This window comes from Monodelphis domestica, chromosome 6 (genome assembly GCF_027887165.1).
Source record: "Monodelphis domestica isolate mMonDom1 chromosome 6, mMonDom1.pri, whole genome shotgun sequence".
In the NCBI taxonomy this organism is placed as follows: Eukaryota; Metazoa; Chordata; class Mammalia; order Didelphimorphia; family Didelphidae; genus Monodelphis; species Monodelphis domestica.
The window spans coordinates 43663843-43686387 of NC_077232.1; the positions used below are offsets into that span (position 1 = coordinate 43663843).

At 35.3% G+C, this 22545-nt stretch overlaps 1 protein-coding gene across 3 annotated transcripts in view; it reads left to right on the top strand.

Annotated features, from left to right (window-relative positions):
* CCDC73 (coiled-coil domain containing 73) overlaps positions 1 to 22545 on the top strand; it is a 182688-nt gene that overhangs the window by 68672 nt on the left and 91471 nt on the right. For all 3 annotated transcript variants that reach the window (XM_056801974.1, XM_007497222.3, XM_007497225.3), the window contains exon 3: positions 18835 to 18906. In XM_056801974.1, the coding sequence (XP_056657952.1) occupies positions 18835 to 18906 (72 nt within the window). The remainder of the gene's footprint in view (positions 1 to 18834; positions 18907 to 22545) is intronic.

The window sequence follows — 22545 nt, forward strand, 5'->3', positions numbered from 1 at the left end:
CATACAGGAAGGACTGGATAAGGGAGAAATTGTATAGACTTTAATTCTTTTTAGGAGATTGTTGGAATAATTCTGGCTAAAATGATAAGGCCCTAGAATAGGCCTAAAAGTCTTAGATAGTATCTATGTTTTATTTATGGATCTACACATATTCTATGTGTATAACAGAAGGCCCATGCCTGGAACATATTCCTTACCTACCTCCATCCCTCGATATCTTTTTCTTCTTTTCTTCTTTTCTTTTTTTCCCCTTCATTCCAGTGTTCTATGGAATTCCATTTTCTTTTCTTTTTTTAATTTTTATTTGGTCATTTCAAACATTATTCATTGGAAACAAAGATCATTTTCTTTTCTTCCCCCCCCCCCTCCCCACCTCTCCCATAGCCCATGCGCAATTCCACTGGGTATCACATGTGTTCTTGACTCGTACCCATTTCCATGTTGTTGGTATTTGCATTAGAGTGTTCATTTAGAGTCTCTCCTCAGTCATATCCCCTCAACCTCTGTAGTCAAACAGTTGCTTTTCTTCGGTGTTTTTACTCCCACAGTTTATCTTCTGCTTGTGGATAGCGTTTTTTAGATCCCTGCAGATTGTTCAAGGACACTGCATTGATACTAATGGAGAAGTCCATCACCTTCAATTGTACCACAGTGTATCAGTCTCTGTGTATGATATTTCCCTGGTTCTGCTCCTCTCGCTCTGCATCACTTCCTGGAGGTCGTTCCAGTCTCCATGGAATTCCTCCACTTTATTATTCCTTTTAGCACAATAGTATTCCATCACCAACATATACCACAATTTGTTCAGCCATTCCCCAATTAATGGGCATCCCCTCATTTTCCAATTTTTGGCCACCACAAAGAGTGCTGCTATGAATATTCTTGTACAAGTCTTTTTCCTTATTATCTCTTTAGGGTACAAACCCAGCAGTGCTATGGCTGGATCAAAGGGCAGACAGCCTTTTATCGCCCTTTGGGCATAGTTCCAAATTGCCCTCCAGAATGGTTGGATCAGTTCACAACTCCACCAGCAATGAATCAATGTCCCTACTTTTCCGCATCCCCTCCAGCATTCATTACTTTCCATAGCTGTCATGTTAGCCAATCTGCTCGGTGTGAGGTGATACCTCAGAGTTGTTTTGATTTGCATCTCTCTGATTATAAGAGATGTAGAGCACTTTTTCATGTGCTTATTAATAGTTTTGATTTCTTTGGCTGAGAACTGCCTGTTCATGTCCCTTGCCCATTTATCAATTGGAGAATGGCTTGGTTTTTTGTACAATTGATTTAGCTCTTTGTAAATTTGAGTAATTAAACCTTTGTCAGAGGTTTTTATGAAGATTGTTTCCCAATTTGTTGCTACCCTTCTGATTTTAGTTACATTGGTTTTGTTTGTACAAAAACTTTTTAATTTGATGTAGTCAAAATTATTTATTTTACATTTTGTGACTCTTTCTAAGTCTTGCTTGGTTTTAAAATCTTTCCCATCCCAAAGGTCTGACAGGTATACTATTCTGTGTTCACCTAATTTACTTATAGTCTTTTTCTTCTTTTAAGGAAATAGCTCAGGCATGGATTGACCTTTCTAATCTGTTTTAAAGTAGAAACAATCACCTATGGATCTCTTCTTATAATAGTCTACCTTCTGCCACATTTTTTGCGTACATGTTTGATTTCCATTTTTAGCTCCTTCCTACTCCCTTCTGATAAAATTGTGAGTTTCTGGAGTGTAGGAAGTGTCTTTACATCTTTGTATCCATAGCAGCTGGCACAATGTTTCTTACATAGTAGGTGCTTAATAAAGTTTAATTTGTTTAATAAATTCCAGTTGAATTGATTTGATGAAATAAAGATTGGCATTTTAGTTTTCTTAACCTGTACTCTATCATTCTCTTCTCCTTTAACTATTGGCAGATTGATTTATGATAGAGTGAAAGAGAAGGAATTGGGCTTTCTTTAGCACTAGGATGAATACTTGAATAAATGCCAGAATACACTTTTCCTTTTGTTGCTTTCTTGAAAATATTTTAAAAATTTGATTATTTGCTATATAGTATTTTAAAAGATATGGATAAATATACTATGGATTATTATTTACATTTTATTACATATAATATATTATACTTATAATAATGGATTATTTTCATATTATCCATATATGTTCACTGTGGTTCTAAAATATGTTAGAACAATTTTTTAAATGTGATAGTCTAGTCTTTAACAAATATTAAATGTTAATTTGGAAAGTTATTTTAAAACTTTTATTCTGTGATATATTTATTTGAGATAGATTTCTTTGATCCATCATCAAAATCCATATCCCTTTGAAAGTGATAACCATTTGATGGAACTGCATGAGAAATTGAATAGTTCAATTTTGTAGGAGGTGCATTATGAGTCTGAAAAAGATAGTACTAGTACCTAGCTGCAATTTTGGCTGCTTGGTCATGAGCCAGCTGTACTTTCTTCCTAAATCTGTTCAGGGTCAAGAATTGAAGAGGCCTGACCAGTGCACAGCCCATCTTGTAAAACTACAGCCTGAAGCAAACACTTTAAAAAAGCATGACACTTTCTAAAGGTTAGAATGAGTAAACAAACCATCAAATTACTCCTCTTTTATTGTTTTTGTAAAAACACTTCAATCCTTGTAGTCCTAAGGCACATAATAAAAAAAATAAATGGTAGATCCTCATATACTTTATTCAAGTTATATTGGATGTTCTCCCTACATTTATTAACTTTTTATGAGCAACTTAATTTAGGAAACATTTCTTAGTCCTAACTTTGGAAAGAGTCCTACCAGGTAGATGTAAAAAAAGAAAAATAAAAGTTAAAAAAGTAAAATGAGAAGACTTTTCTGCAAAAATCATATTTAATGAAAACAAATACAATAATAGAGATTAATAAAAACTGGTGTTAATGAATTAAGATAGCCACATTTTAGGCTTATTTTTTGTTATAGTGAGAGATATCTTCCACATCAACATTAAAGAGACATGCTTCACCCACAAAATTGCAAAATTTTTTAGAAGAGTGAGATCTTATTTATTGTGGTTAACAAATACTATTTACTCTTATGTTGCTTATTGAGTTTTTCCATACAGTATTCCTATCAAATCATTATAATTTATTTGAAAGGTAACAAAAATACTCCAAAATTGACTCGATTTCCTTTTATTGCTCATTGAAAATGCCATAGTTTCTTTCAATTTAGTTTATTCATCTCTCCGAACTTCCATAGCACCTGGTTTGTAATTCTTATATCTAAGTTTCTTAAATTGACTTAATTGGTGCAAAATTTTTTGAGAATAGATTCATCACCCTCTCACTCACATCATTTCTCACTCATCTTTGTATACTTCATAATATCTGACACCATCCCCTGCAGATAGAAGGAACTCAATAAATATTAAATAAATATAAATAAATAATGAATGAATGAATATTATTTAAGTAGATAAGGAAGTTAGAAAAAGTTCTTTTGGTGCATTTCTCCCCATCAGGTACATTTTAGAGAATCCTTAGAATTCTGAAGGTACCTATATCTATTGTGATTGCTGACTTGTAGAAGTTTAAATTATAAATTTACTACAGATTTATTTTTTAAAACCTTACCTTCTGTCTTAAAATCAACACCATATATTGGCTCCAAAGCAGAAGAGTGGTAAGGGCTGGGCAGTGGGGGTTAAGTGACTTGCCCAGGGAAGTGTCTGAGGCCAGATTTAAACCTAGGACCTCCCATCTCAAGACCTGGCTCCCAATCCACTGAACCACCCAGCTGCCACCCACTACAGGTTTTTAAAAGTTGAATGTTTAAATTTATGGCCCATTACTGATTTAAAACTTACAAAGTCATTTAGTTTTTAAGAGCCTTAAATGTAGTTTGAAAAAAATTTTGTACCTTCCGAAGACCCTTCCACCTCCCTATTGAACCCTCCCTAATTATGAGTAACAATTAAGCAAAAAACATCCAATAAGATAATCAAATCTGATAATCTAGATTGTATTTGATCCTGATAGCTCGCCACTTCTCTACTACGAAGGCAGAGATATGTTCCATTATCTATTCTCAAGCACATTCATTGACTTTTCATTTCATTGGATGACTTTTTGGCCAAACAGAATTATGTTATGCATTCATATTTACTGGATAGTTTTCTTCTAGACACACTTTTAATTACTTGAAATCTGAAATATTATTTCTGAAGTTAGACTTTCCCTTGTAAATAAATATATTTGCTTAAGTATCTGACAGTAAATAAGATATAACAGTAGATCTCTATCATTTGAAGACCCCTGCTACAAAACTTTAATAAGTAAGCCAGTCATATTTTGATGCATTCTTAATACTAGGGAGTAGGATAAATGAGATTAAATTCTTGAGGGCCATGTCAGCTCTAAATATTTTGTGATTGTGACTGATTTCTTTGGGGATTTTATAGTCCAAGTGGATTTACTGCCATTGTTATTGCAATCTAAAGGCATTTATTAAGTGCCTAATTATGCATGACATTGCACTAGATCATGTTCCCTTGAGTTTTACAATTGAAGGCAATGTTGGCAAAGATAAACATGTAAGACAGACAGAAATAGTAAACTGATACCAAATTAGGAGGGTAAATACCACATATATATATATATATACATATATATATATATACATATCTGCCAAAATAATAATAATAGTTCCTCTGGTTACAAGAAAAAAAAAACAACCCTAAAGTAGAAAGCTTTAAGATGAAAATATTTGACAAAATCTCACGCATTATCTTTGTGGAAAAGATGAAAAGGTGTAGGCAAATGGATTCAAATAGGTTGAATGTTTGGAACCCAACTTGGCATGAAATTTCTAGTGAAATGTCCTAGGGATTTTTCCTTGGTCTTGTGCTTCATTTAACAAAATTTTATTTAATGATTTGGATGAAGGAGGAATAGATGGAATATTTATCAGATTTGTAGCTGACATAAAGCTGGGAAGGATAGCTAATAGGTTGAATGAAACTTACTAAGAATAACAGTAAGCTCCAAATGACTACATGATAATAACAGATTATATCATAAGCCAATTAGAGGAATATAGAAGGAGACAGCTTTCAAAATGTGAATATGGGAAGATGAAAATTTTTCATGTAAAACAAGAAGATAAAATGACTGGTTTCTCTTATGTGCAGTTAAAAAGGTTTTTTACAAGCAAAATTAGTACAGTTAGAATTAGAAGGGAAATTAACTGGGAAAAAATCTATCTGACAAAAGTCTGTTATTTAAGCTACATAAGGAATCAATCAAATATAATAATAATGAAAAATAGCACATAATAATATAATAATGACAAATGTATAGAAACTATTCCTCTTAAATAAATGCTTAAAGGATTATGATAGGCAGTTTGCAAATGAAAAAATTGAAGTTATCAATAACTCTATAGCAAAATGCTTCAAATCACTAAAAGTAGGAAAAATTGCAATAACTCCTAATTTCCATTTCACACCTATTAGATTAGCAGAGAGGACAAAATAAGGAATTATTAGGGGAGTTCCTCTGGTTAGAGAGACACACTAAACACAAAAAGTCTCTGAACTTTGTATACCCTTTGTCCCAATACCACTACTAGACGTATAACCCAAAGGGTTAAAGTAAATAGAGAAAGGATCTACATATGCAAAAGTATTTGTAGAAATCCTTATTGAAGCAAAGAACTGGAAACAAAGTGGGTGTCATAAATGGGGAATGGCTGAACAAATGATGGTATTTTCAATATAATGGAAGATTATTATTCTATAAGAAATGAGGTTAATATAGATAAGATGCTTATCTTATCTTATCTCTATTAACAGATTCAGAGAAATCTCAGGGACTGCACAGTGAAAAGAATAGAATCAAGAGAATAATAAGGAAAAATTACTGTGAAAAACTAGAGCTCTTTGTCAATTCAATGGTCATTTATGATTCCAAAAGATGAGTATGTCATCTATCTCTTTGTGGAGATGTGCTGGACTAGAGATCCAGAATGAGACATGCATTTTCAGAATGGCTGGAGTGGTCATTTGTTTTAATTGATTATACCTATTCATTACAATGAAGGCTTTCTGTTGTGGTGGACTAAAGGAAAGGTGAATTTGGTAGGTAATAATAGAGATATTTTAAAAATTAACAAAGGACATAATATATCAATACATCTTAAAAGGTCATACACAGAGGAAAATTGAAAGAAATTCAGGAAGGAATAAACAAATAAGTCAGCTTTATTACTACTCTTTTAAATTTAGTACTGGGCATCCCCAAAGTCCATAAAATTATGCTGTATACATTTAAAAAACTAAACCATTCCTAATAGAGATTCACAATTTCATGTTGCATCTTCCATCCTTATGTTAACTAAATTCAAATGGAAAAGACTTCCAAGGAATAAGTATAATTAACTTTATAGATACAATATAAGAAGAGAAGTGTCAAGAGAACAACTTATTTAGGGCTCTAAGTTCATTATTGTGTGACGTGGCAGCCAGAAAAAGCCAATATAATGTCATCTTAAGTTACAATAAACAAATATGGTGGTCAGATTGAAGGAGTTGATAGTGGCACTGTTTTCTCTCCTGATCAGATTGCACCACCTTGAATACTGTGTTTAGTTCTGAGAGTTTCATTTTAGGACAGACATGGATAAACCAGAGATATGCTGAGATTAAATGAAATAGTGAAAAGCCTCAGGATCATGTGTCTCAGGCGTTGCTCATTCTGCCCAGTCTTCGGACTCTGCATGGCATTGGTGATGTAAAGCACATAGGCAGCTATAACATAGAAAGATGTTTGGTTAAATGTATAAAGGTTCACTTTTAGGATGAATCCTATAAAACCAATGTCAAGAAGAGGGTGCAGCTCTTTAGACCTGATCAACTTTTTATTCTCTTTTCTTCGATTTATTTATTAAAAATTTTTTCCATGGTTACAAGATACATGTTTTCTCCCAATCTTCAACTCTCTCCGCTCCTAGAGTTGACAATTCCACTGGGTTACACATATATAAAATATATTATCACTCAAAACCATTTCCATATTATTCATTTTTATAAAAGAGTGATCCTTTAAAACCAAAACCCCAAATCACACACCCATATAAACAAGTGATAAATCACATGTTTTCTTCTGGATTTCTACTCCCACAGTTCTTTTTCTAGATGTGGATAGCATTATTTCTCATAAGACCCACAGAATTGTCCTGTATCAGTGCATTGCTATTAGTAGCAAAGTCAGTTACCTTTGATTGTCCCACAATATTACAGGTTCTGTGTATAATGTTCTTCTGGTTCTGCTTATTACTGTGCTTCATGTAGGTCTTTCTAGTTCTTTTAGAAATCCATCAATTCATCATTCCTTATAGCACAGTAGTGTTCTGTCACCATCATATACCACAATTTATTCAGCTATTCCCTAATTGAGGGATAACCCCTCATTTTCCAATTTTTTGTTACAACAAAATCAACTTTTTATTCTTATTCAGGCGATGTTATCAATCTGGGTGGATTCTCATGGGTATTAATCTAGAGAATTGTATCTTCGTTTATATTCTTGCTAAGTGTTTACATTAAGTAAAGGGTAAAAAAACCTATTTGTCCCACTAATCCAGTCTCTTCATATCTCAGTCCATCACTTTGCTCCATTGTCTACCTGACTGGCCTGAAATGACATACTATTTGAGGATAAGTTGAAGAAACTGGGGAGGTTTTCTGTAGAAGAAAAGACTGAAAGGAAATCCTGTTAGCAATCATGTTACAGAGAAAATCAAGTTAGACAACTCTTAGAATCAGTAGCAGATTTCAGCAAAGGAGGCAGAAGAATTCTCATTTATACTCTTCCTTTTAACTTCTTAGGAAACTTCTAGAAACTTCTAGTTGTAGATAAATTTCTGATTTCCATAAGTAGAGGGAATTTCCATCTAAGTAGTTTCCCACAGAGATGCAATCACATCCAACCAAACACAAACCCAACCAAAGCTAAAATAACCATATGATGACATATGCTATGCAAATCAGTAACCTATAGGAAAAAGGAGTTAACTGTGTAGTTCACATGTTATTACCTTATAGAGTCTTCATTAAAGTATCTGTGAAATTTTTGTAAGGGTTAGAGCCTGACCACTTCAATTTGAGGATAAAATATCTAGACTTCTTAGATTGTATCAATCAATCATCCCAGCCCAATTGATATTACTAAGAAGATGCTCTATACATTTATTAGGCTAGAACACCTCTAGTTACAGTCAGTCAATCAAATGTATAAAATAAGTATGAACAGTTTCTAGATGCCTCTATTGAATAAACAAATTAACTAAAGGCATATACTAGGGGTCAAAAAGTTCCTAATATGGAAAGAGTAAAATGCTTTAAACTACTGTATAAAATGAGATGATGCTACACAGAAAGTGTACTGAGATTGGTTGAAGAGAATTGGTCTTCCCCTCTTGGGGCTTTGATAAAACAGCAAGCCATTTTGGAATCTGGTATTCAAATAGCAGACCAGCCTAGTGGTATATAACACTACTAGCCAAGTCAGAGAGAATTGCTTAGTGGAAGAAGAAAGATTCATTCCTATTCCCCGATTGTTTAGGCCTGGGGGAGATCTTTTGAACTTTGAAGGGTCAGAAGATTTGGACTTCTCTTTGGTGAGTGTAAGAATGTCCCCGGAGGTTGATAGCAGCATTTGCATTGAGAACCAAGGATAAACTAGACACTGTGAAGAAAAGCAGCTTCAGCATTCTACAAAAGTACCAACCTTCAGAGCCCAACAGAGAGTAATAACAAAGGGGAATTTCATGAAGACTCTAGGAAAGGAAAAAAGACTTCTAATAACCCAAAGTCATCAGTTATCCTTTGTCCTCTTTCAGAATTTAAACCCACTTTCCCCTGGACTCTGTATGTACACTTGAGAGAAAGTGTTCTATACTTTTGGGAGGATATTTGTACTTTAGCCCTTTCTATACATTTTCAGTAAATATTTCTTTTTTAAAAGCTAATCGATGTATGATATTGGAAAGATATCAAATGTTTAATCAATATTAGGGTACATACTCATGAGCAGTTGCGAGTGATAATGTTAGAAAATTACTCACAGTCCTTCAGTGTTATCTATAAATCCCTGAAGGGGAAAATTAATTACCACCTTCTGGTGATATACTTCACCAATGTAAGTGGGAATTGGAGGTAGTCTTGAAAGGAATGTTTCACATTCTTTGATGGAGCTGCGATCTCATCAACATAGGTAGTCCTGCCACTGAAGTGAATCATATTACTTCCATATCTCCTTATTCTTATTATCCATGTCTTTTTATAAATCCTCCAGAGAGAATCTAATATGCAAGAAATCTTCTTTAGGTCTTTAAACATTCCTTGACTACTAATGTAGTGGTCAGTATGTCCAGCATTCTTGGTCCTTTGTTTTCAATGTGAGAGCCAGGACCTTCCTCCTTTTTCAGTCCTATAAACCTTTGTATGTTATATTTTAGACCACTTCTAATGCAAGGGGCTAGGTAGTACAGTGGATAGAGTGCTGGGCCTGGAGTCAGGAAATCTCATCTTCCTTACCTCATTAAGTCACAGAATAATACAAATCATCCTTTTATTACTCATGAAGGGAGTAAAGGGGAATATTTGGATTTGTTGTTTATATGTTATCATACAAATCAAATTTGTTGTATAAACAAAGTACTACTTAGTATAGTAATAAAAATTTACCTTATTCTCTTATTTTCTCTCTTTATTATATGCTACAGAAAATTTCCATATATGGAAAATAATAAAGAAATAACTATGAGTACAAGTACTGTCCTTATAAGGTAAAAGCATGGGGGGTGGGTTTTAAAACAGAAAATATCAAGGCTAGAAGGGATTTTTGAGGTCATCCATTCCATCTCATTTTATAAATGAAATAATTTCAGATCACACATAGCCTTATTAGCAGGGCTAGAATTGGTCCCCTGGCTCCAAATTCCACATTATTTCTACAAGTCTATACTGTATACCATTGATGGTGAATCTATAGCATGGGTGCCGAAGATGGCATGTAGAGAGCTCTCTGTGGGCATGTGGTTGCTCCTCCTCCAAGTTCATTACTAGAAAAGCAGAAGGACTCAGACAGAGATGCTTCTCTCCCCCTCTCCATTGTGCCTGACATTTTTTCACTTTATCCACCATGGGGTAAGGGTGGGGCAGGGCAGGCCACTTGGTCGGTGGGGGAAGACTGGAATGGCACTCAGTCTGGGGAGGGTAAAGTGGGGGTGGGGCCTGGTACTCCATCTCTAAAAGGCTCATCATCACTGCTGTATACTATTAAATGAGAGCACTATTGAGTAGTAACTGAACAATTCCAAAGGGTCTCAGACTTTCCCATGTCAGAATTCCTAAGGACCTTTCAGACCAGGCAGAGATAAGATTAAAATTTATTTCCACATAATAAGTGGAAATGGTATGACAATACTACGTAACTGCCCTATTTTATATTTAAAAAGTAGAAATTCCCCATATGGAAAAAATCTACATTTGTTGATAAACTTAATTTAAAAAATTTAAATACCAAGATAGCTTTGGTTGAGTGTAATTACAAGTGTGAAAAGTCAATTTAGATGGATACTTATAAGAGGAAAATAATTTGGAATATTAAAAAGTTATGTAGAGATTTGTTGGATGACAGCTGGCTGGCAAAGGGTTGCTGTTACTGTCTAGTAATAAAAAGTAATATTTTAGATAAGGCCTTAATAGCAATGATCTCAAAAGCAGGAATGAATGGTTGGCAAGGAATGAGTGGCCATGTCTCACCCTCATCCAACTGTAGATGTAGATGTAGAATGAAACATTTAAATCTATATTAATAACAGAAAATGAGATGAGCTAGTTACCTGACTAAAGTTGGAAATGGCAGATAAGTACCATACTAAGACACATGGAATGTGCTGAAACCTGAAGGAAGGTGTCCAGTGAATTGGGTAACTAACTCCTCTGTGAATGAGTCAGAGGCATGCATGGGAAAGAATCTCTTAAGATGAAAGTGTCAATCAGCAATCATTTAATAAGCATCGATTATATGCTCAAGCACAGACTGCTAATCACTAGAAGATATAAAGCCCTTGCCTTCAAAAGCTTACATTCTAGAGGGCGGGGTAAGATGGAACAGAGAGACAATGGGAACATCACAGATATAAATAAAATGCGTACAGAATTAATACAAGTTAAGTTGGGGTGGGGTTAAGTTAAGATGGAGTTGGTGTAATAAAAAAACTCATGTAGAAGGTGAAGTTTGAGCTGAATCTTCCAAGAGGTGGGAAATAAGGAGTGACTGTGTTTCAGGCATGATAGATAGCCAGTGTGAAGACCTGGAGATAGAAGAAGGAAGTCTGTGTGTAGGAAACAGCAAGAAAGCCACTGTGGCTAGATCATAAAGTATATCGATGGGAAGAAAGTGTAAGAAAACTGGAAAGTTAAGAATGGGACAGTTTTTACCCTTGAAAGCAATGCCACATTGCTATGACTGGATTCACTAAAGCTTTAAATAATAGCTAAGAGTAAGCATGGGACACAAGATGGTCATTTCTTGCTCTAGATCTATGACACTGGTATTTGGAGGAAGAAAGAGTACTAAACAAGAGCTCAGAAAGCTCCAAAATTTCACTATTTTGTTTAGGATCAGCCCAGCTATACTAACCACTCATCTAAGGTTTTGCCACTCATATAGTGTCAATGTTGGAAGGGCTGCCCCCTTTCTCTTACTATCAGAATCACACTTATTCCTTCAGACCCTACTTAAAAACTAGCTCCTCTATTAAGACTTCTTTAAACACCATGGTCCACTCTGATTTCTCTTTTCTCTAGTTCTTCCTTCTATAGCACTTAGTCTATTAATTTTTTATTAATTTTAATAATATAATTACTATTCATTGGCAATTTTAAAAGCTAGTATGTGGCATGTGACACATGTATGTCTTTTCTTTTCAATTGGTCATAAGTCTATTGAGCAAAGGGATCATGTTTTATGGGATCATAGATATAGAGCTGGAAGGGACCTTGGCAGCCATGGCATCTATCACGGTATACTAAATATAGTGGTGTAGTAGACCCCAGCCTTTCATAGTAGCACTCAGTAAACATTTTTGGACAGATTCATTTGTTGACTGATTGATAAAGATTGGATGCAGGGGAGGTACCAGCCTCTAGGAATCATTGCATATTTTGGGCAGGAAGCTGCTCTTTATTAAGGCTATAGACAGATAGGTCCTTGTCTATGAGCTCATTGTGGGCCTCTGCTCTATTTTTTCACTAGTATTATTAATAAGGTCAAGAGGTGCAAAGTTGCCAAGAACAATACTATGTGTTCCTGGGGTCCTCCCTTTTTTGCAGATAACTGAGGCTCTAGAGAAACTATAGTAGAGGGAGTCTCTTCTCAAGGCTGAAGTTTTTGTTTAATTAATCTTTTTCTGTCTGCAGCAGACTCTTTGTTCCATAATAGATTTAATTTAGCTCAGAAGATGCATTTTAAAGTTATTTAAAACAACTGAACATTAAGGCTTTGTGTACATGCATTAATTGGCTATTTTGAATGACTAGTTAATGGTTAATCACTTTCATCAAATAGTCACTTAGTTCAGGTACAAACTCTTTATTTTAGACATTATCAACTCTAATATCTTTCTTCAAGTTCTAGTCCCATGAAACCAAATGCTTATTGGACATTTCAAACTGGATGTTCTGGAAATGTCTCAAACTGAACTCATTATCTCTGCTCCCCAGGCCTTCCCTTACCCAGACTTCCCTACTTTTGTCAAAATGATTTTGTCATCATTCTGGTGTGTCAAGTTCTTAATCCTGAGATTATCCTGTACTTTCCACTCTTCCTTACCCCACATGTCCAGTCAGTTGCCAAATCCTGCTGTTTATGCCTTCACAACATCCCTCACATCTGATCCCTCCTCTTCTCTCAGCATTTTGCTTACCTCTTACCTAGATTATTGCCACAGCTTCCTGATTATTTTCTCTGCCTCAAGTCTCTTTTACTCCAGCCTATCCTATATCCTGCTGCCAGTCATTTTCCTTAAGTGCAGATCTGCACATTAGGCTCCTCTACTGGACCAACTCCAGTGGCTTCCTGTTGCCTCTGGAATAAAATATCAACTCCCCCACTGAGCATTCAAAGCCTTCCACAACCTGGAACCAACCTTCCTTTTCAGCTACGTTGGACATTGCTCCCTCTCTCACATGTTGCAAACGAGCCAAACTGGCCTTCTCTCCATCCCTCACTCCAGATACTCCATCTCCTCTCCTTGTAGAGTTGCACTGGTCATCCCAGATACCTGAGATTCACTCCATTTTTACCTCTGCCTCAGAATGTCTCTCTTCCTTTAAGAGGCAGCTCAGGCACCATTTTAGGCATGAAGTCTTTCCTGATCTTTCTCCTACCCCCAACTCCCTTCCTTCTTTCCTCTCTTTCTCCCTCCCTCCCTGTCTGTTTTTCTAAATCTGTCTGTCTGTCTAACTGCTTAGCAGAATTATTATCAGAGCACTCGGCCTGTAGACAAGAAGACTTGAGTTCAATCTCTCTTTAGACATTTATTAGGTGTGTGACCCTGGGCAGGGCACTTAACTCGTTTGGCTCAGTTTCCTATTCTGAAAATGAATGGAGAAGGAAATGGCAAACCATTCCAGTTTATCAGCCAAAAAATCTCAAGTAAAGTCATGAAGAATCAGACACAACTGAAATGACTGAACAACAAATATATTCACATATATACATATAACCATCTATGCAACTAGTGATTAACTTTATGTTAATCAATACATATATGTATATTGCATATTTCTATTTTATATCCATATATGCTATATATTTATATTTATGCTGCTGTGGTTGTTTGGTTGTTCAGAAGCATCAGACTCTTTATGACTCAGTGGATGTCCATAGGGTTTTCTTAGCAAAGATATTGGAATGGATTTCCATTTCCTTCTCCAGTGAATTTCAGGAAATAGAGGTTAAGTAACTTATGCAGGGTCATATAGCTAGCAAGTGTATGAAGCCAGCTTTGAACTTAGATCTTCCTGATTCCAGACTGAGCACTCTATCTGCTGTACATCCGCATGCAAGTATGTGCTGTACATCATTCTCTACCATCTAGTGATGTCGTTCTTGCTCTTCCTTGTTCTCAATCCTGTTTCTCAATTCTGTGTGTTTCTGGCTGTTCTCTAAGCCCGGGACACTGTCCAACCTCATCTCCTTCTCCTAGCTTCCCTGGATTCCTTCAAGTCTCAGCTGAAGAACTACCTTCTGTAAGAAGTCTTTCCCTCTCCTCTTAAGTCTTAGTGACTTCCCTCTGGGATTACTTGCAATTTAACCCATATGTATGTTGTTTGTATGTTGCCTCACTCATCAGACTGGGAGCTTCTAGAGGGTAGGGATTATTAAAGGTCTTTTTCTTCCTATTTCCAGCACTTAGTGCAGTACCTGGCACATACTGGGACTTAATAAATGCTAGCTGACTGTGTATTTTTGCATTAACTTGCTGCCTTCCCCAATTAGAGTATAAGCTGATATAAATAGAGATTACTTCATTCTTTGTACTCGTATCTTCAGTGCCATGACTGGCACATGTTTGTGCTTAATAAATATGTTTTGATTGATTAATTGGCTGACAGAGTACGCACTTAATAAATGTTTGATTAATGTGTGACTTGCCCTAGGTCACGAGATGCCAAGTAGTCAAACCTTGGATTGAATCCAAGATATGGTATTTGACTTTCCAACTCTGTGCTTTTTCCTCCATATGATGCTATGTCTCTCCCCCCCCCTCCAAACTTTTCACTTTTGTCTTAAAATGGATACAATCCTATGAGTTAGGTGCTATTTATTATTTCCATCTTTCATATAAAGAAACTGAAGCTGAAAGAGGTTAAGTGATTTGCCCAGGGTCCTACAGCTAGAAAGCATTTAAGGCAGGATTTGAACTTAAGTCTTCCAAACTAAGTCTATCTGCTCTATCCACTGTACTACTTAGCTACTTAATATATACAACATAATATTCTTTTAAAATTGCATAGCCTATTGAGGTACTTAGACATAGTAAAAGGAATATACTTCAATTCTTCAATGAATCTATGAACTTTTTCCTCCATTTTATATTTACAAAAATGTGGACTATTGTAGAATATTGTTTGCAAAATCATATCTGTTCCCTTCTCATATTTTTGTCAAAGTATCCTTCCATATGTATGGAGATTATTCTCATGTTTTTAGGTATGAAAAATTAAGTGTATTGGTTGGTTTTTATTGATGCCTTTTTTACTTCACTTTTTTGATAACAACATGTGATTTTCTTCAGTAACTTGGTATTCTGTTTTCTTTCATGCATCTTGATGAATGATCCCTCATAGCTCTTAAAATTGTGCTTTATTCTCACTATTCACTCTAGCTACTTGTATTTGTTTTGTTTAGTGCCATTTCTACTTCTTCACACATCACTAAAGGTAATGTGATGTTCAAATCCAAAAGCTGTAGTTCCACTATCAACAACAGGAAATTATTAAAAAAATCTGGGTAGATGTTTTCTATTTTTTCCTGTTTGTTGACTTTCCAGGTTCATCTTTAAATGCTTCTGAGATGATCTGGCATAAATAAATCTGTTCCAAAATCTTAGCAAATTTATTTTTGTTTCCAGCATTTTTTGTTATCTCTTAAGGCATAATAATATAATATTAATAATAATCAATCTTTTACTATTCTCTTCCTTAAACTGTACCATAGAATTCATATTCTAAATTATTGTTGTTTTTAGATATAATATATGTAAATTTAACAAAGACATAAAGTATTTGATGAGTGAGACAGTTCCCAGGGGTAGAGATTGGTTTAACTATTTTCAACAACAATTTGAATTTAAGGGGAAAAAGTTCTTAAACTGTTCATTCCTTTGGACAGGCACTCCAAGAAAGTTGAAAACAGAAAGGTCCAAAAAATGCCTTAATATTTTTATTAATACTCTTTGTATTAGTAAAGCAATGGAAAAAAAAGTGAGTGTCCATTATTTGAGGATGACTGAAGAAACAGTGTTTATAAATTTAATGGAACATTATTGAATACTTTCAAATGACAAGAAAGGTAATGTGGCATATTGGATAAAGCAATGGCTTTGAAATTAATATGATTTAGATTCATGCTCTTTTTTTGACACAAACAAAAATAACATTAAAAATAACTTAATTATCATTGTGCCTTTATTCCTGTTTATTCTGGAGAGTCATACAATAACATCTTTTGAGTTTACACCATGTTACATAGTAATTTTTAAAAACTGTTGTTCTATTTATATATAGAACTTTTTAGCTACAATTTGATTTTTTTTCTTGTATAGTTTGACTTTGCTATCTTCCCTCATTTGTTTTCAGGGGTAAAGAAATTCTATTCTAAAATATGAATTAAAAAATTATTTCCTCCTATTTTATTAGAAGACAAAAACTTTTACAATCATGATGATCATGGGATATTGAATTAGAAAAAAGGGATTGTTATCAGTTTTGACAGTTAACTAACTTCTCTGAAACTCATTTTTCTCATGTATAAAATAGGAATACTTACCTTATTTCTTTGTAAACCATGACATTTTGTATAAACATGAGCTATTATCATTATACTTATTGTGTTTGCATGCTTTAAAAGTCAGTTTTATTGATCTTTTTAAAAAACATTTCCTACATTTCCCTCTGTATTCCTCTCCTCCAAAGTTATGCCTTATAACAAATCTTAAAAACAAAACAAAACAAAAAGGAATAAGAGAAAAAGTTCAATATTACTAATCAATATAAAAAATCTACAGTAGTCCACATTTGTGGACTCCCTATGTCTGCAAAGGAGTGGAGGGAGATGTCTTCTTTTATCTCTTTTTTTGGAGCCAAACTTCTTTCTGTGTAATTTTGCAAAATTCATTTTCACTTATTTTGTGATTGTTATTCTTTCTGTGGATATTTTTGTATAAGTTCATGTTAAGTTTTTCCATTCTTCTTTTCTCATCATATTTGTCACTTCTTATAGCACAGTTATATTCCATTACAGTTATATAAAACCATCTTAGGGATGCCCAGAGCTGATTACCAAATAAGCCTTGGGCCCAAGTCAACAAAATGGTGTCTCCCAAAGGGGCCAGGAGATGGATACAGATGGTTCAGCTCTCAGATCTCAGAGCTAGACCAGCAGAGCGGGGAAGCCTCCAACTAATCATAGAGTCAGGCCTGGGACCAAGTTAACAGTTGAAGATCTCCCAGACAGGCCAAGAGCTTAGACTCAGCACCAGCTGAGTTTTGAGCTCTGAGCTATGTCTATAGCACACAGACTCCCAGAGCTGATCTAGACCAATAGCTTTGGAATTAGGGCATGGATTTAGATTTGAACAAATTTTCAGATACCTTAGGACATGACCACTCAGGGTAGTATGAGGAGCTCTTTGCCCAGGAGAGCAGCTTAGCAGGAAGCTTCCAGAATGACAGGGATCACAAGCTGTGCTCCAAGAGGTCTCAGCTGGGCCAACAGTGTTGGGTTGGCAGATTGCCAAAGGAATGACTAATCAAAAATAAAGAGCTTTTATGAGGTTAAATATGCCCAGGATGCAAGCTCAGAAGAGGAAGCTGACTTTAAAATTAAATGCCTTGAGCAAAAGACTCAAAAGAAACAAAAAAATTGCCTACAAGATCAATTAGAATTCCTTGAAGAAATAATGCAAGAGTTTAAAAATTAGTTTAAAATGGTTTTATAAATGAAATGAGTGATAGAGAAAGGATTTGGAAAAGAAATGAGAGCCAAGGAGGAGAGACTTAGGAGAATCAACGATTTGGTACAAAAGAGACAAAACCACAACCCCTCTAATACTGACTAGCATTACAGTCTTTCCTTAGCTTTGCCAATTTGCTGGGAGGTCAAGCTACAGAATTGTTTTGATTTGCATTTCTTATATTCTCAGTCATCATTCAGATGATTTTTTTATTTTTGGAAATTTTTATTTAATTAATTAATTTAGAGTATTTTTCCATGGTTACAAGATTCATGTTCTTTCCCTCTCCTCCTCCCACCCCCCTCCTGTAGCCGACGCGCAATTCCACTGGGTTTTACATGTGTCATTGATCTCCACCTATTTCCATATTATTGATATTTGCATATATCAATACAGGGATACAATTGGGGATGTAGATCCAATCGCATCCCCATCAACCCATGCAATCAAGCAGTTGTTTTTCTTCTGTGTTTCTACTTTCATAGGTCTTTCTCTGGATGTGGATAGCATCTTTCTCATAAGTTCCACAGAATTGTCCTGGATCATTGTACTGCTGTTAGTAGAGAAGTCCATTACCTTCGATTGTACCACAGTGTATCTGTCTCTGTGTACAATGGTCTCCTCGTTCTGCTCCTTTTGCTCTGCATCACTTCCTGGAGGTTGTTCCAGTTCCCATGGGATTTCTCCACCTTATTATTCCTTTGAGCACAATAGTATTCCATCACCAACATATACCACAATTTGTTCAGCCATTCCCCAACTAAAGGGCATCCCCTCATTTTCCAACATTTTTTGCCACCACAAAGAGCACAACTATGAATATTCTTGTACAAGTCTTTTTCCTTATTATCTCTTTGGGGTACAAACCCAGCAGTGTATGCCTGGATCAAAGGACTGGTAGTCTTTTAGCACTTTTGGGCATAGTTCCATATTGCCATCCAGTATGGTTGGATCAATTCACAACTCCACCAGCAATGTATTAATGTATTCAGGTGATTTTAGATTTCAATTAGAAGGTAACTTTTTCCATTTTTTAAAACTAGGAAGCAGAAATTCAGTATGAAGAACAGATTCAGAAGATAATTGTAGAAAAACAAGAACTTCAGTGGCAAAAGGTGAGTATTTTTCTATACAAACTGAATTTTTAAACTTAATTTTAATATGAAATATGATACTGAGAATTTGGAGTTTTAAATTTGAAAAGATATTAAGAAATATCATGTCATGAAAGTAAAAATCTTAGAGCTAAATCTTCCCTAAATTCCCAAATTTAACTGACAAAAACATAAAAATAAGTTTTTACCCCAATCTTCCAAATATCACTACTTTTAAGATGCCAATGAAAATTAGGCTAAGCCCTCAGTTTCAGGTTCTGGAAAAGATTATGTTTTGCTGTAAAGAAATAAGGCTACAAATATATACAGAGGAAACAGCAGTAGCTCTGAGTTCAGTTCCTGTCTCTGACATTTAATCCTTGTGTGACTTTGGGTAAGTCCCTTAACCTCTCAGAGCCTCAGTTATCTCAAGTGTAAACTGAGGATTGGCTTAATCTAAATCTATGATCATGTTTCTATGAACTGAAGTAGAACTTTTAGTATCAGAACAACACTCTCTTCAAGGCCATTTTGTGTTGGAATGGGGGTAGTTTTTTTGTTCAAATCCTTCCTCTTCCACTTACTAGCTTGTTAAGCATAGGTAAATCACTTTTAACCCCTGAGTATCATTTATGTACAAAATAAATGATACTCGTCTTGCTTAACTTCACAAGATTATTTCAAGAAACAAAATAATATGAAATCAGATATTTTGCAGATTGTAAAATTCTACAAATTTCAAATTTTGATGTTATATAGATTTAATTACAATGAATCATTCCTTCAGTCTCTCTAGACCCAAGGACTGTGTGTCCGCTGATTGAGAGAGCACTCTCACTCATTTTTTTTAGCCAAGATGTGATTTTTTTTATATAGAGAAATCATTTTTATAACTGCTAATTAAATATTCATATTCTCTCAACTTCAATGTATTTTCTCCTTTGATGATCTATGTAAACTTCTACTTTGCAGATGACCAGACAGTGTCATTTCAAGTGCTACCCCCCTTTCCCCAATGAAGTTTGTGGATTGACCATATCATTTTGATACTGATATTTATCTTTGTACTAAATGCATTTCTTACTTATTATGGGCCCTATGGTCAGACTTAAGTTTGAAAATCTCTTTTCAACATTCTAGTGTAAATTCAGTTCCCTCTACACAGGTATTAGAGTTCCTCCTTCCCTTCTCATCTCACATCACTCAGACATCTTTCTTTAATATATACCCTTTCACCCCGTCACTCATGAAGAGGTAGACATTTTCCTTGCCAAAGAAAACTCAACTATCTGCATCTTTAATCTCTTCCCATCTCCAACAGATTGCCTCCTCTATCCCCTCTTGATAATCTTTCACTTCTCCCTATCGACTGATTCCTTCCCTCTTGCTGAAAAATATGCTCATCTCTTCTATCTTTAACAAACATTCATGTTCCTACATTTCTGCATTCCTGATAGCCACTGTTCTCTATCTCTCCTCTTCTTCCTTCCCCTAAACACCATGAAAAACACATTTATATTGGTGTCACTACTTATGCTCTTCTCACTCCTCTGCAGTCTGACTTCTGATTTCATCATTCAACCAAAATTACTCTCTCCAAAATTACCAGTGATTTCTTAACTGCTAAAGCTAATGATCTGTATTTTCATGACACTATTTTCTTTTGTTTCTCCTTCTACTTGTCTGACTATACTATCTCCATTCTCCTTTGCTTGTTCTTTATCCAGATCACACCCCATATGTTCACCTAAAGCTCTGTCCCAGACCTTGTTCTCTTCTCTTTCTATTTATTTCTCTTGATGATCTCCTCCATGAATCCAGTTATTATTTCTATGCACATCTTTATACCAGCCTCTCTCTTGAGCTCCCGTCTTGCTTCACCAAAATCTTCTTTGATATCTTAAACTCAGCAGTTCCCAAGTAGATTTAATTCATTATCATTACCTCAGAACCTTCTACACCACACTTCCCATCTTCCCTAGAACTATCTAGAACAACACCATCCTGCTCACCCAGACTCAACCTCAGTATCTTCTAAACTTCTTCCTCACACTCAACCCACATATTCAATCGCTTGCCATGTCTTGTCTCTACTATTACGTCTCTCATATGGGTCCTCTTCTCTCCTTGCTCACTCAGCCATCACTTAAATCAGGTTCTCATCACCTTGTGCCTTTGGATTGGTCTCCCTGGCTTAAATCTCTCTCCATTCATCCAACAGAATAATCTTCCAAACATGCAGTTATGACTGTGTCACTTTCAACTCAGTACATTCCAATAGCTCCCTTTTACCTCTAGGATCAAATGTAAAACTCTCTCTTTTGACTTTTAAATACTTTTCAGCCTTTACTACCTTTTGAGAGTTTCATGCACTCTATGATCCAGTACACTAGCCTGCTTCCTAATCCTGACACATGACCCTCCATCTTCAGTCTCTGCTTTTGCACTGGTAATTCTCCATGACTCATTTATTGTCCTTCCTTATCTCTCTTTTCCAGCTTCCCTGTCTTCAAAACTCAGATTACATCCCACCTTCTGCAGGAGGCCATCTCTGACCCTCTCCTGGATAATCACTAGTGGCCTCCCTTGAGATTATCTTCTATTTACATTGTACATACATACATAGATATTTGTATTTTGTCTCCTCCATTAGAATGTAAGCTACTTGGAGGCAGACCGTATTTTTGTCTTTCTTTGAATCTTTGGCCAGCTAATAAGCTTGGTACATAGTAAAGACTTAATAAATGCTTGTTAGTTGATTGACTAGACTTGTAGGGACTTAAGTTCCACATAACAGGTCAGTCACAGCAGAGTACAGGAAAAAGAGCATTGGAAAAGTAAGAAGACTTTTGTTCAAATCTTTATTCTCTAATAGACTACTTGCTCAAGAGACTTAACATCTGTAGGCCTCCCTGCCCTTGACTGCAAAATGAAGGGCCAGGGTTTCACTTTCTTACAAAGCTGAACATCTTCATTGGTTTTATATTCAGCTCTCATAGGACTTTGATCTCAAAAGAACTTTATAGATCATCCAGTCTATCCCATCCCCTATTTAATTTTTCCCTTTCTTTTTAAAAGTTAAATCTCATTTTTCCATGAACAAGCATTTATTTTATCTTCTCCTGTCCCCCAAGTAAACTAAAAAGAAAAATAAAACTTGTAACAAATGTTCATTATTGAGCAAAACAAATTCCCACATTGGTCTTTCCAAAATTGTCTTGTTGCATAGTTAGCCCATTATGTCTGTCTTATCTGTAAGAAGTGACAAAAGGGGTAGTTTCAGATAAACCTAGGAAGAATTATATGACCATCATGATTTAGAGTGAAATAAACCGAATGGGGGGGGGAAATTATACTATAATAACAACATTATAAAAACAAACAACTTTGAAAGACTTAAGAATTCTAATCAACTCAGTGACTAACCATTATTCCAAAGAACCAGTAATAAAGAATGTCAGTGACTTCTTTGTTTTGGATAGTGGAAACCGAGGCCCAGAGTGGTCCAGAGTGACTTTCTCAAGTCTGTGTGGTTAGTAAGTGACAGTCAGATTTCAAACCAAAACTTTTTGACTCCAAAGCTCCTTGAAGTATATGCCACAGTAAATTGGTTGCTTTGTATAAAAGCAGCACCTAGTTTTGGTACATTCAGCTCAAATA